The sequence below is a fragment of the Capra hircus genome, chromosome 23, assembly GCF_001704415.2.
Source record: "Capra hircus breed San Clemente chromosome 23, ASM170441v1, whole genome shotgun sequence".
Classification (NCBI taxonomy): domain Eukaryota; kingdom Metazoa; phylum Chordata; class Mammalia; order Artiodactyla; family Bovidae; genus Capra; species Capra hircus.
The window spans coordinates 39,084,864-39,099,211 of NC_030830.1; the positions used below are offsets into that span (position 1 = coordinate 39,084,864).

The following is a 14,348-nucleotide window of genomic DNA, read 5'->3' on the forward strand; positions in this document are numbered from 1 at the left end:
ATCAAGTACAGATTTTTTTCCTTAACATAGCAGAAAGTGACAACAGGTAAATGTTTTTTCATTCTTGCTGATGTAGGGATGTGAAGCTCCAGGGCCACCAGCATGGCTGTGGAATCATTATTTAGTTGAGAGGACCCCAGAGTAAATGGCCTCATCAGACCTCTTAGTTCCCACTGCTCCCACTTTGAATTTCTGTCTTGAAGTTGGTAGATTTAAGATAATAGGTCTTCTGTCAGCAGTTATCTTTGCAAGTAGACTGAAGAATTGCTGAGAATTTATACAACCACCTTCTGTACCCAGATTTTCTCAGTAAAGTGCACTATGGTGAAAGTAATGGAAATTAAAATAAAAATAAACAAATGGGACCTAGTTAAACTTAGAAGTTTTTACACAGTGAAGGAAACTTATCAGCAAGGTAAAAAGACAGCCTTCAGAATGGGGGAAATTAATAGCAGATAAACAACTGACAAAGAACTAATCTGCAAAATATGCAAGAAGCTAATGAAGCTCAATAACAGAAAAACAACCCAGTCAAAAAATAAAAGACTTAAACAGACATTTCTCTGAAGAAGACATACAGATGGTTAATAAATACGTGAAAACATGCTCAGCATGGCTTATTATTAGAGAAATGCAAATCAAAACTACAATGAGGTATCACCTCACACCGGTCAGAATGGCCATCATCAAAAAGTCCACAAACAGTAAATGCTGGAGAGGGTGTGGAGAAAAGGGAACCCTCTTGCCCTGTGGTGGGAATGTAACTTGATACAGCCACTATGGAGAACAATATGAAGATTCCTTTAAAAACTAGGAATAAAACCACCATAAGACCCAGCAATCCCACTACTGAGCATATATATACCCTGAGGAAACCATAATTGAAAAGACTGTATTTCCATAAAATAGAACCCCAATGTTCATTGTAGCATTTTACAACAGCTAGGACGTGAAAGCAACATAAATGTTCGTCAATAGATTAATGGATAAAGCAGTTGTGGCACATACACACACTGGAGTATTACTCAGGTATAAAAAGGAATGCGTTTGAGTCGGTTCTAATGAGGTGAATGAACCTAGAGCCTATTATTGTACAGAGTGAAGTTAGTCAGAAAGAAAAAGACAAATACCATGTATTAACTCATATATGTGGAATCTAGAAAGATGGTACTGATGAACCTATCTACAGGACAGCAGTGGAGATATAAAGAACAGACTTTCAGACACAGTTTTTTATGTTTCCTGGAATTTTGAGCAGAGAAGAGGCAGCTTTCAGTTGACCTGGTACCTTCGGCACACCTATCTAGAGGTCGCATGGTCTCAGGGGAAGTGCATCCAGCTGGGTGTTAGGAAGCCAGCATTTCTGAAGTTTTCGTTCTTCCCTGTGGTATGTTAACATGAATAGCTCACCTAACCTTCCCTACTCTTAAAAAAAAAAGAAGCGTTTGTAGAAGAGCTTTAAGATTAGTCCTGAGTCTGAGATTCCGTTCTTGTATATTCTGTGAAGAGTACAGGGACAAAAACTGTGAAGGATTAAACCGAACACAAAAACAAAAACCTTTAGAGGACCCCTGAAGATGACAATTAGGAATGTGAGGCTAGGGTAGTATCACTGTGGTAACACTTCTATAACATAATGTGTTCAGTTGCCTAGAAAACAAACACTGGCTAGGCAGCTTAGTTAATGCCTATATGTTAAGGCAGTAACTACTTCATCGTAGTGAAGAAAAATAATACAAATGGACTGCAGCATAAGTATTGTACACTGGACTCTCTTGATTCCTTATGTACTGGGCTTACTGGATGGCTTTACAATGGAGGGGCAAGAACTGTGTTACAGCAGTTTGGGGCCTCACTCCTGTTTACTGTGCTTGGAAACAGACCTTTTGAAACAATGCTTAAGCATCTTTTTTAGCCCCAGAAAGTAACTGGATCAGTCTAAGACAGCTGGTTATTACCACTACAAAGTGTGTTACAGAAATTAGAATGAAACAATGATGGTTTCTCTATTGAATTTTTTAAACTAAATCTTTATTGCATATTCTGAATCCCTAGAACTGTTCCATCAGTTCAGTTCAGTCGCTCAGTCGTGTCCGACACTTTGCGACCCCATGAATCGCAGCACGCCAGGTCTCCCTGTCCATCACCAACTCCCGGAGTTCACGCAGACTCACGTCCATCGAGTCAGTGATGCCATTCAACCATCTCATTCTCTGTCGTCCCCTTCTTCTCCTGCCCCCAATCCCTCCCAGCGTCAGAGTCTCTTCCAGTGAGTCAGCTCTTCCCATGAGGTGGCCAAAGTACTGGAGTTTCAGCTTTAGCATCATTCCTTCCAAAGAAATCCCAGGGCTGATCTCCTTCAGAATGGACTGGCTGGATCTCCTTGCAGTCCAAGGGACTCTCAAGAGTCTTCTCCAACACCACAGTTCAAAAACATCAATTCTTTGGTGCTCAGCCTTCTTCACAGTCCAACTCTCACATCCATACATGACTACTGGAAAAACCATAGCCTTGACTAGACGGACCTTAGTTGGCAAAGTAATGTCTCTGCTTTTGAATATACTATCTAGGTTGGTCATAACTTTTCTTCCAAGGAGTAAGCGTCTTTTAATTTCCTGGCTGCAGTCACCATCTGCAGTGATTTGGGAACCCAAAAAGATAAAGTCTGACACTGTTTCCACTGTTTCCCCGTCTATTTCTCATGAAGTGATGGGACCGGATGCCATGATCTTCGTTTTCTGAATGTTGAGCTTTAAGCCAACTTTTTCACTCTCCTCTTTTACTTTATCAAGAGGCTTTTTAGTTCCTCTTCACTTTCTGCCATAAGGGTGGTGTCATCTGCATATCTGAAGTTATTGATATTTTTCCCGGCAATTTTGATTGCAGCTTGTGTTTCTTCCAGTCCAGCGTTTCTCACGATGTACTCTGCATATAAGTTAAATAAGCAGGGTGACAATATACAGCCTTGACGTACTCCTTTTCCTATTTGGAACCAGTCTGTTGTTCCATGTCCAGTTCTAACTGTTCCTTCCTGGCCTGCATACAGATTTCTCAAGAGGCAGGTTAGGTGGTCTGGTATTCCCATCTCTTTCAGAACTGTTCCATAGCCCATCTTAAGCTAAAATAAGAATGACTCAGGATTTTCAAGTATGCTTCCGTAATAGGGCTTTTGTTCTTTCCCTCTCCCTCCAGCAAATATGCTGTCACTAAAATTGGGAAGGTATGGGTTTAGGGCTGCAGTAATTATATCTGGTCTGTTCTTATAAGTAAATCTAAGGACACTAAGGCTTCACTCATTCCCCATCTACCCCTATGAGAATCTGCTGATTTTTGATAAAAGGCTATGTCAGTGAAGTTGTCTTTGGTGTTCTTGGTATATGACGTAAGTACAGTTGGGAATTATGAAGATAAAAATCCTGTCTCTTACATTCTTCCCTCAGTTTGAGAAGACAGACTAGTCGTTTTGGATTTTTGACATTACTATTCTTCTTACTATTGAGAGTAAAGCATAATGAAGTAAATGTGAGTGGTCTGCCTTTAACATTAATCTAACCTTATTAGATGCATCATGATCCATGATTGTCGTCAGTCATTAGCATACTGGGGTAAAAGGGAGAAAGTATACGTTGAAAGACTAATAGTGAATACTTTCTAGGACTTGCAGTGCAAGGCAAAGGGCTTATATGCATTATCTCATTTAATCCTCACGTCAACCCTATTATTCTTTTGTAAAGTCTTTTTAAATTGATTCATTTTTGGCCATGCTGGGTCTTTGTTGCTGCATGGACTTTGCTCCACTTGAGCTGAGCGAGGGCTGCCCGCTAGTTGCGGTGTGCAGGCTTTTCACTGTGGTGGCTCCCCTTGCTGCAGAGCGCAGGCTCTAAGGTGCACGGGCTTCAGTAGTTGCGGCACACGGGCTCAGGAGTTGAGGCTCCCGAGCTGTAGAGCACAGGCTCAGTAGTTGCGGTGCACGGGGCTTAGCTTCTCCATGGCACGTGGGACCAGGGATCAAACCCAGGTCTCCTGCATTTGGCAGGCAGACTCTGCCACTGAGCCATCCGGGAAGCCCCTACTATTACGTTTTAGATTTTTTTTTTTAATTTAACAGATATTTATTGAGCTGCTATTATGTGATTGATTTTGTGCTAGGAGCTGAAAATATAACAGTGGGCATACAGTTATGATCCCGGTTGTCTAAAAGCTTATTTGTCAATAGAGAATACAGATACTAAAACAAATAAATAATTTTAAGTGTGAGGTATTTAAAATTTATACAGACAATTCAAGAATTCATAAATGTAACTTTACTATTTTATAATTGCATTCAGTTTTGCTCTGAAATGCCCTTTTTTTTTTTTTTTCAATAGTGGGAAATTCCCAATCTTGCCATCTTCAAGTAACTCAGTCACTCCTGAGTATATTTTAGATTTCTTGCACAATCTGTTCAGTATAGTTTAGGTGGCAATTAGTCATAATAACATCTGTGTCTAAGACTGAGTTTTTTTAATTGAGGTACTATTTACATATATTAAAACTCACCCTTTTAAAGGTATAGTTTGATGGGTAATAGTTATATGACCACCACCACCACAGTCAAGATATAGAACAGTTTTCTAACCCTAAAAATTTGCTTCTAGTTCCTGGGCCATTCAGTCACTAATCTGGTTTCTGTTACTACAGTTTTGTGTTTTCCAAAAATTCGTATAAATGGAATCATATGTCATCTTTGGTGTTTTGACTTCTTTCACTTAGCATAATGATTGGAATTTCAAGTTGAATTTCAGGTAGCGTTTTACATGTTGAATTTCAGGTAGCATTTTACAAGTATGGAAATACTACGATTTGTTCATGTATTCAAAAACTGGACATTGGCGTTTCCAGTTTGGGGCTATTGTGACTAGTGTACTGAACATTCACATACTTGTCTTTGTGTGGATATATTGGGTAAGTTTATTTTGGGGTAAATACCCAGGAGTGGACTTGTTGATCACATGGTAAACATATGTTTGACTTTGTAAGATGCTGCCACGCTGTTTTTTCAAAGTGTCTGTACCATTTTGCATTTTCACCAGCAAGGTTTGAGAGTTTGTGTTTCATATCCTAGTCAGTTGGTAGTGGTGTCAGTCTTTTCAACCACTTTGACGCACATGGAATGGTGTCTGATGTTGGCTTTCAGTCGCGTTTTCTTGGTAATTAGTCACATTGAGGGTGTCCTTTCTTGTGCTCAGTGTCCATTTGTATCTTTTCTTTTGTGAAGTGTCTGTTCAAATCTCGTGCCCACTGAGTTGTACCCAGTGAGACAAGCACTTAATCAGATATGTATTTTGCAAGTGTGTTCTCCCAGTCTCTAACTTGCCTTTTCATTTTCTTTTTTTTTGCCTTTTCATTTTCTCAGTCTTTGAAAGAACAAAAATTTTCAATTTTAATGAAATCCACTTTACTGATTTTTTAAAATGTCTTAGGTACCTACTATAATTAGCTATTTTAGTTTTCTTTTAGTTGTTTTTTTGTTTACATATGAGGAAACAGGTAAAGTGAGAGCACAAAGTTATAATTGTTACTGTTATTTATAGTTCTAATAATTATTATTAAAATTATAATTAGCCCAAAGTTATACAGTAAGTGGCAGAGCCAGTTATACAGTTGTGGCAGAGCCATAGCTCTTTCAAGTTATGTTTAGATATTAAGGTTTAAAACTAGCCCCAAAACTAGGCACAGAAACAAAGTAGGTCCTGGTCCAGCAGAATTTACTGAGTGCCTGCTGTATACCAGACATTTTTCTTACAGGAATGATGTAGTTAATGAAGTTTATCAAAAGCAAAATTATGGCTATTACATGCTTGGTATTGGGGCCTAGTTCCTATTTTTATTTTTATTTGAAATGATTTTTTTTACTGTTTCATATTCATTTTTGGATATATATATAGTGAAATGATTACCACAATCAAGCTAATTAATACCTACATATATCCCCTCTCTCTCGAGCCTCCCTCCCACCCCACCCCTCCAGGCCATTACAGGGCGCCGAGGGGGGCTCCCTGTGCGGCGCGGCAGTTTCCCACTAGGTAGCTCTTTTATACTTGGTGCTCCTTTCTCAATCCGTCCCACCACCTCCTTCTCCCTCTATGTACACAAGTCTGTTCTCTACGTTTGCGTCTCTATCCCTGCCCTGTTTTTTGTTTTTAACATATTTTAGGCCTTGACAACATTTTACAGCGAGTAAAATACCTTTACTAGTAACGGGTAACCATGCAGCCGGCTTCCTGTGGGCTGTTTGTGGTTTAGCCATATGTTCCCTTTAAATTTCTATTGATACTGTTACTCCTCTGTAAATGCAGTCTTACCATCTGTTTACATTTTTTTAAAAAAACATGCAGTTTAGGAGCATTCAGGATTTGGAGCAAAGGCTTTTAGGCCAAAATATTCAAATTTTCTGTCCTTCCCAAAAATGAGAGCCAGAAAGACAACAAACTTTCAGTACTTTCTTTGGCCTTACCTGGTACTTTCCAATGAAGGAAGAATGCTTCCAGCTTCATCACTAAGCGGATATTAAGGAGAAGCTGATTTAGGCATGGGTGAGAGTAGACAAGGGGAAGCTGACAAATTTTTAATTCCATATAGATATTGCAGCATGGACTGTGTTCCTTTATTAAGTATAATATTGTGGTGTTAAGTTCTTCGGGAAATAAAAAATAATCAATACATGACTCCTGACTTCAGGTATCTAGCAGTTTAGCCTGGCAGAGTTGACCATGAGGGCTGTCCCAAAACATTATTTTTTCTCCCTGTCTTTGAAATGATAAGTCATGAGGATGGGGAAAGATCATCCAGTGATCAGTTTTCTTAGTAATTAGAGCAATGGCAAAAACAGAATGTAACATAAGACATATGAACCCTTTAAAAGAATCTTAACATATAAATCAGTTTGTTGAATTCATAATCATATCCTTTTGGTAGGGAGTGGGGATGATTTATCAGAGTCCTTTTTTATAAGACATTAAAAAAATAAGATAAAATTAATATGAGGAAAAATACAGGAAAAACTTTACTATGAGAAGAAGAAAGACAATGTCAGTATTATCAATGATTTCACATGCAAACATACATTTAAAAGTTAGTCATTAATTTTGTCAAGGTTGCCAAGACCATTTATTAAGGAAACAGTTGATGCTGAGAAAGCTAGATATTTACATGCAAAAATATGAAGTTAGACCCATGATATATGAAAATTAAAATGAATCAAAGTCCTAAATATGAGACATAAAATAGTTTTTTTTAGGAGAGAACTTGAAAGCTTTATGACTTTAGATTTGGCAATGATTTCTTGAATAAGACACTAGAAGCAAGGCAGCAAAAGTAAAAAGTACATAAATTGGCTACATCAGAATTAAAAACTTCTGTGCATCAAAGGATACAGTAATGGAATGGAAAGGCAGCCTAGGGGTTCCCTGGTGGCTCAGTGGTAAGGTATCTGCCTGCCAACACAGGGGATGGAGGTTTGATTCCTGGTATGGGAGGATCCCACAGGCCGTGGAGCAACTAAGTCTGTGTGCCACAGCTATTGAGGCTGTGCTCCAGAGCCTGGGAGCCACAACTACTGAGTCCACATGCTGTAACTACTGAAGCCCGCACACCCTAGAGTCCGTGCTCCGCAACAAGAGAAGCCACTGTAATGAGAAGTCTGCCCACTACAACTAGAGAGTACCCCCTCTCACTGCAGCTGGAGAAAAGCTCGCATAGCAATGAAGACCCAGCGCAACCAAAAATAAAAGTGAAAAAACATTAAAACCCTATTTTAAAAGGCAGCTTAGAGAATGAAAAGAAATATTTGTGAATCATGTATCTGACAAGGGGTTAATATCTTAAATACTTAATTCCTATAATCCAGCAACTAAAAAACCCTCAAATAATCTGATTATAAAACGGAAAATGGAGATGGGAGGGAGGTTCAAAAAGGAGGGGATATATGTATACCTGTGGCTGATTCATGTTGAGGTTTGACAGAAAACAACAAAATTCTGTAAAGCAATTATCCTTCAATAAAAATTTTTTTAAAAATGGACAGTGGACTTAAATAGACATTTCCCTAAAGAAGGTATACAAATGGACTACAAGCATATGGAAAGATGCTCTGCATCACTGAATCATTAGAGAAATACAAATCAAAACCACAATAAGATATCACCTCATATCCATCAGGTACTATAAAAAATATTACAAGTGTTGGCATGGTTTTGGAGAAATTGTGCATTGTTGGTAGGAATGTTAAATAGTATAGCCACTATGGAAAACAGCATGGGAGTTTCTCAAAGAAAAAGTTAACCTATGATCCAGCAATTCCACTTCTTGGTATATACCAAAAGAACTGAAAGCAGAATCCTAAAGAGATATTTGTACACCTGTGTTTGTAGCATTATTCATTATAGCCGAAAGGCAGAAGCCACCCAAATGTTTGTGGGTGGGTAAACAAAATGCCTTAATGTACTTACAATGGTATATGCGTACAGTGGAGTATTATTCAAATGAGACAAAACTGATGAAACTTGAGGACATTATACTAACTGAAATAATATAGTCACAAATAGACAAATATTGCATGATCCCATTTACATGTAGAGAAATCAAGAGTAATCAAATTCATAAAACAGAAAGTAGAATGAAATCTTGCCAGAGACTTGGGGCAGGAGGAAATGAGTTTTAGTGAGTGAAGTTCTAGTGTTGCAAGATGAAAAATTCTGGACATTGGTTGCACAACAGTTTGACTATACTTGACTGAACCAAAGTACTGGAGTTTCAGCTTTAGCATCATTCCTTCCAAAGAAATCCCAGGGCTGATCTTCTTCAGAATGGACTGGTTGGATCTCCTTGCAGTCCAACGGACTCTCAAGAATCTTCTCCAACACCACAGTTCAAAAGCATCAATTCTTTGGCGCTCAGCCTTCTTCACAGTCCAACTCTCACATCCATACATGACCAGTGGATTTCTTTGGAAGGAATGATGCTAAAGCTGAAACTCCAGTACTTTGGCCACCTCATGCGAAGAATTGACTCATTGGAAAAGATTCTGATGCTGGGAGCGATTAGGGGCAGGAGGACAAGGGGACGACAGAGGATGGGATGGCTGAATGGCGTCGCGGACTCAATGGACGTGAGTCTGAGTGAACTCCGGGAGTTGGTGATGGACAGGGAGGCCTGGCATGCTGCAATTCATGGGGTCGCAAAGAGTCGGACACGACTGAGCTACTGAACTGAACTGTACACTTAATGGTTGAAATGGTCATTTTTATTTACGTTACCACGATTTAGTCTTTCCCTTATTTCAGCATTCCCTCTTCCAGGGTGGTATGCTTGTTATAACTGATGAACCTACACTGCACCTATAAAATTGGATTTTGTTTTTATTTTTAATCAGAAAAAATTATATTAAACTCTGCAGAAAGAAGAAAAAAGTACAGTGCATTGTTTTTATACTGAGCTTTAAGTATATATTCTCGTTTCATATTTTGTTACCAATAGAATAGGACTGCTGAAATTGATCAATTGTACTTGAGGTAGTAAAATTGAAGTCCAGAACAAGTGGGAGAATAAATTGTGTTTTTATATTCTTGGTGTATTATACCCATAATTAAGACCCTAAAGAGACCAAAAGATCCCAAAAATCAAGAATCTTAAAAATGTTTTTGCTTTGACCCAGTAAATCTGCTTTTAGGAATCAGTTCTAAGGAAATAGGTAGGTGCTTGCTTAACCAACTCCAGTGTAACTGGTACTCTCCATTCTGCTGGTAAAGACGCTGAGTGATACCCCTTGTGTCCTGTTCTTTGGTGGCCCTGCACTCTGCCTCAGCCAGCTGAGAGAGTCATCAGTGTCCTTCAGCCACAGACCACTAGGAATACAACTGTAGTGAATAGGTTGCATTTATTACTCAGGTAGTCTGCACACAATGGGAAGCTGGGGGTGTCCAGTAAGAGTGTTCAAAAGGCCTGTAGCATTGGGGCTCGTATTAGGTGATTTGGGAAGAGTTTAAGAAAGAAGGGATTTGCTCTGGATTGATACTGTGGGAATGCAGATGATTCTTTGGGTATCTTAGCAGATCTGAGCTAGGAGGAGGGCTGACTGGAGTGAGAGGCTTGAGCTGTACCTGTAGAGAAGTGGCAGTCACTCCTGTCACCAGGAGAGGGGGATGTTTGGTATTTTGTAGGTTGCACAGGGACCTTGTTTTTTGTCCATGCTCAGACGAAATTTTGAAGTGTTCTTCTTTTGTCTCACTTTTTCATGGTTTCAGAGTAACGGTCCAGTGATGTTTTGTGAGATTGTTAGATCCAACAGGAGAATAGTGTGGCCTAGCTGGGTGCCCTGGGCCCATTTCAGAATCACCCAGGCCAAGCTGTGTCAGGCAGTTTCTAGACATTAGGGCCCGCTTTTTTCTTTTCTCAGATTCTTACTAAGAATCAGTTTAAACTTGCTTATATCCAGTATCCTTTTTGTAATTATGCAGTTTCGTTAGATAGTATATAAAACACTGAAATTATATTATATATATATATATAAGAAGAAAGGGGAATTATTTCCATGAAGACTAAGTTGAACATCTTTGGAAAGATTTGTTAAAGTGAATTGCTAAAAGTCTTTTTAAAATGGCTATTGAATTAGGGGTGGGTAAATGCCAGGTGAAATAAGTAGGCCATTCAGAACAAATTTTTACCAGACGGATTCTACATACTGATTATAAGTGTCTTCTAGTTCTTACTCCGCTTTAAAGATATCCACATTGTAAATTGCAAGTGCTATACCATAAGTGTGATTTATATAGTGAATATGAAATAGGACTCTTATTACACTCAGAGACAAGGCCTAGGCCTTCTAACACAGAATTAGTGAATTAATACACTTTGATAGGTTTTAAGTTTAAAAAAGTTTGACATCATGTATATGTTCTTTTTATTTACTTATTTATTTTTTTATGTTCTTTTTATGATTCTTCACTCAAAGCAACATTTTAAACTAACCTAAAACCTTGGTCCTAATGAGTCAGGTGAGAGGCTTTTATAAAAAAGTCTAAATGTTTATTTGGGGAATAATGAAAGTATGGCATATTCAAAAGATGAAATAGCATATAGCTATTAAAAGTCATATTTTCAGATACTGTCTTTTAACAGAAAAAAAATGCCCATATAAGTGTAAAGAGTAGGCTACAAAATCAAACTATGACCAGAATTTTAAGAATGTATATACAAAAATTTAATATGTAAACAAAGTAGATGTACACAATCGGAAGAAAATGAACCAAGAAATTGACAATTTACCCCAGATGCTGAAATTGCAGATTTTTTTTTTCTTATTGTATTCCCTGTGTTTTTATATACATTTCAAGTGTTCTATAATGAGGTGTTTTTTTTTTAAATCGGGGAAGTGCTTTTTATGAAGAGGCCCAAGATGGACGTTTTAGAAACATATCCATGTTCATATCAGGCTGGCTCTTTGCTCAGCGTGTTTCATTCAGTATCTGAAGTTCTGTGTAAAAGAAACTTAAATGTTCCTGAATGAGAAGAAAAGCCAAAGGCACAGACATGATTTATATAGCTTGGGGTTCCTGTGGATTTAATAGCCAGACTGCTGTTTCCAGCTTCTCAGGCCTACCATAGACATCATCTGTGAATAAAGCTTTTGCTGATTGCTCCAATCCCCAGCCCAAGGCAAAAGCCACTGTTTGTATTCTGTGTTAGTGTTCACCATACACTTAAAAAAACAAATAAGGCATGTGTCTTTCTGCTGCACTAGCCAATCTACGTTGCATGCTTCTTAGATGGAAGAAGGGAACACCCACTTTCAAATTTTTAGAACCTGGACAGACCTTTGCTCCTCAGTAATTGGCTAAATGTCTTGAACAAATATACAATAGTACCCCCACAATATGGTTTCCTCTTTCCAATAAAAGAGGGTATAAGGTATTATTGGTCTTAAAATAGCAGAGTTGAGAGTAAAAAAAGTTCTGTATGGACCACACTAAAACCAGTCACAGTCTTTGAGGACCATCAGTGACTGTGAAGCAGCCTGTCAACAGCAGACTTTACATTTCCTCTAATGATTCTAGACTGTTTTCACTTTGGAACCGTGTGTGGGCATGTATACTGATATAGCTCTTTTGGAAGGGCAGTTGGGCAATATCTATCAAATAGAAAGTGCACATCACCTCTGCACTTCTAGGAATTTGCTCTCCAGATATACTTGCACATAAAAGGCAAACATAAGGGACAAAAATCCTTATTAGAGTACTGTTGATGATAATGTTTCTCAAGAGTAGAGTGACTGGAATATTCTGAAGCCACTGAGCATGAAGTAGGTCAGTATGTATTGATGATGACGACGACTATTCTTTATTCAGTGTATATTATATGCCAGGCACTTGAGTTCTTATAACAACTATATGGCAAGTACTGTTATTATCTACATTTTGCAGACAAGGAAACTTGGACAAGGTCACACAACTAATATGCGGCAGACCTGGTATTCTAATTTACGCAGTCTGGAGTTAAAGCAGGCTGTACTGCTGACCCCTAAAATTCATATCCTCCTATCAGCTGATGAATAAAGATATAAGTGTGTGTATATAAGCATATATTCATACATATATAAATTATAAACATGTTTATATATATTTATAGCATTTTATGTCATATATTTATATATATTAAAATATATGTATATAAGAATCTATGTAATGAAAAAGCAGTTCCGACCTGAATGTATAGTATGCTGTCCTTTTGTTTTAAATTTTTAAAGAAGCAACAGCGCACAGTGGAAAGATACAAAAAAGAAATAACAACAGTGGCTTCTTATAAGGAGGGAATGAATGACTTTTCACTTACATCTTTCTCTCTTAAGTATTTGTAAAAATAGGCATGTATACCTTACATACACTTTAAAATAAGTATACCTGATATTTTGAAAAGTTGTAATGCGTAAGACTAAGCTGAAGTCATGAGTCACACATGCTTTGTCTCTCTGTACTTACATACCTTAGTGTAGAGTTCCTCTTATTCTAATCATCCTTACTGTAGTCCTACCATCAGCTCTCAGTTCAAGATAACAGCTGTTTTCAAAATTTTGCTTTTTTTGGTGTTCATTGCTCACCTGGTCTCACTTTGAATACTCAAGTCTTTGACAGAGCACCTCAAATTTGTATATCATCCCTTGAAGTTTTGTACATTTTCTGTTGTTTTCCAAAGGATTTGGGACTGCTTATTGTAAGATCCGATCATGTAGGTTAAGCTCCTTCCCCGGTGGCCCAGTGGTTAAGACTTCACCTTCCAGTGCAGGGGGGGTGTGGGGGGGTGTGGGTTTGATCCCTGATCAGGAGCTAAGATACCACATGCCTGTGGCCAAAAAAGCCAGAACAATAAAACAGAAGCAGTAATGTAACAAATTCAATAAAGACTTTAGAAATGGTCCATATCCAAAAAATTAAAAAAAAAATACAGTTTTACAGTAAACTTTTAGTTTCCTGGAAGTAAGCAAAAAAATTTTCTGAGTTCTGTAGTTCTTGTGATTTGGCAGAAGAAGACACACATCATTCTGGTTTTTTAGAAAAACAAAAACCACTTCTTTTTTTTACTCTAAACTTTGAGGAGAAATCTGTTTCATGCGCCGTTTTATGCAATTTATACTTTTCCGACTGCTTCTTGTTTGTTGTTTTTGTCTACCCAACTAAATTATATGCTTTCTTAGGACAAATTCCATTTTCTATACTATTTTTGTTCCATCTCTGCCTAGAAAACACGCACTTATTCTTATGGTTGAAATTATAAATTAACCAACAACTGCAGCCCAGCCACATTTCAGAGATCGTGTTACTGCCACTTCTTAAAGACTTAGTCTTTGAGCAGTTTAGAATCTGATACCACTTTCATGCTTCTCGGCAGAGAATCTTCTCTGTTAGCTCTCAGGAAAAAAAAGATCACACTTTGTTTCTTAGTGTGTAGCTTTGACTGAGTTTTTTTGTAGCCCCCGTTTCCTAGCTGAGTAGTGTATCGTTTAAGGAATGGGAAATGTGTTTGAATTTTTGTTTTGTGAAAGTCTTAAAATATAGCCTATAGCTTTCAACCACTTTTTCCTTTCTCCTAGGCCAAGTTATCAAGGCATGGGACATTGGGGTGGCTACCATGAAGAAAGGGGAGATCTGTCATTTACTGTGCAAACCAGAATATGCATATGGCTCAGCTGGCAGTCTCCCCAAAATTCCCTCGAATGCAACTCTCTTTTTTGAGGCAAGTATGTGTGTGATGTTGCCTTGTTAGCATCTGCTCTACTACAGTGCTGGCTCCAAAGCGACAGGCAGTGCAACGAGGAG

The 14,348-nt window shown here is 38.2% G+C and overlaps 1 protein-coding gene across 4 annotated transcripts in view; it reads left to right on the top strand.

The window, feature by feature from the left end:
- Positions 1–14,348, top strand: part of FKBP5 (FK506 binding protein 5) — a 120,037-nt gene that overhangs the window by 62,562 nt on the left and 43,127 nt on the right. For all 4 annotated transcript variants that reach the window (XM_018038959.1, XM_018038956.1, XM_018038957.1 and 1 more), the window contains one exon: positions 14,123–14,265. In XM_018038959.1, coding sequence (XP_017894448.1) covers positions 14,123–14,265 — 143 coding nt within the window. The remainder of the gene's footprint in view (positions 1–14,122; positions 14,266–14,348) is intronic.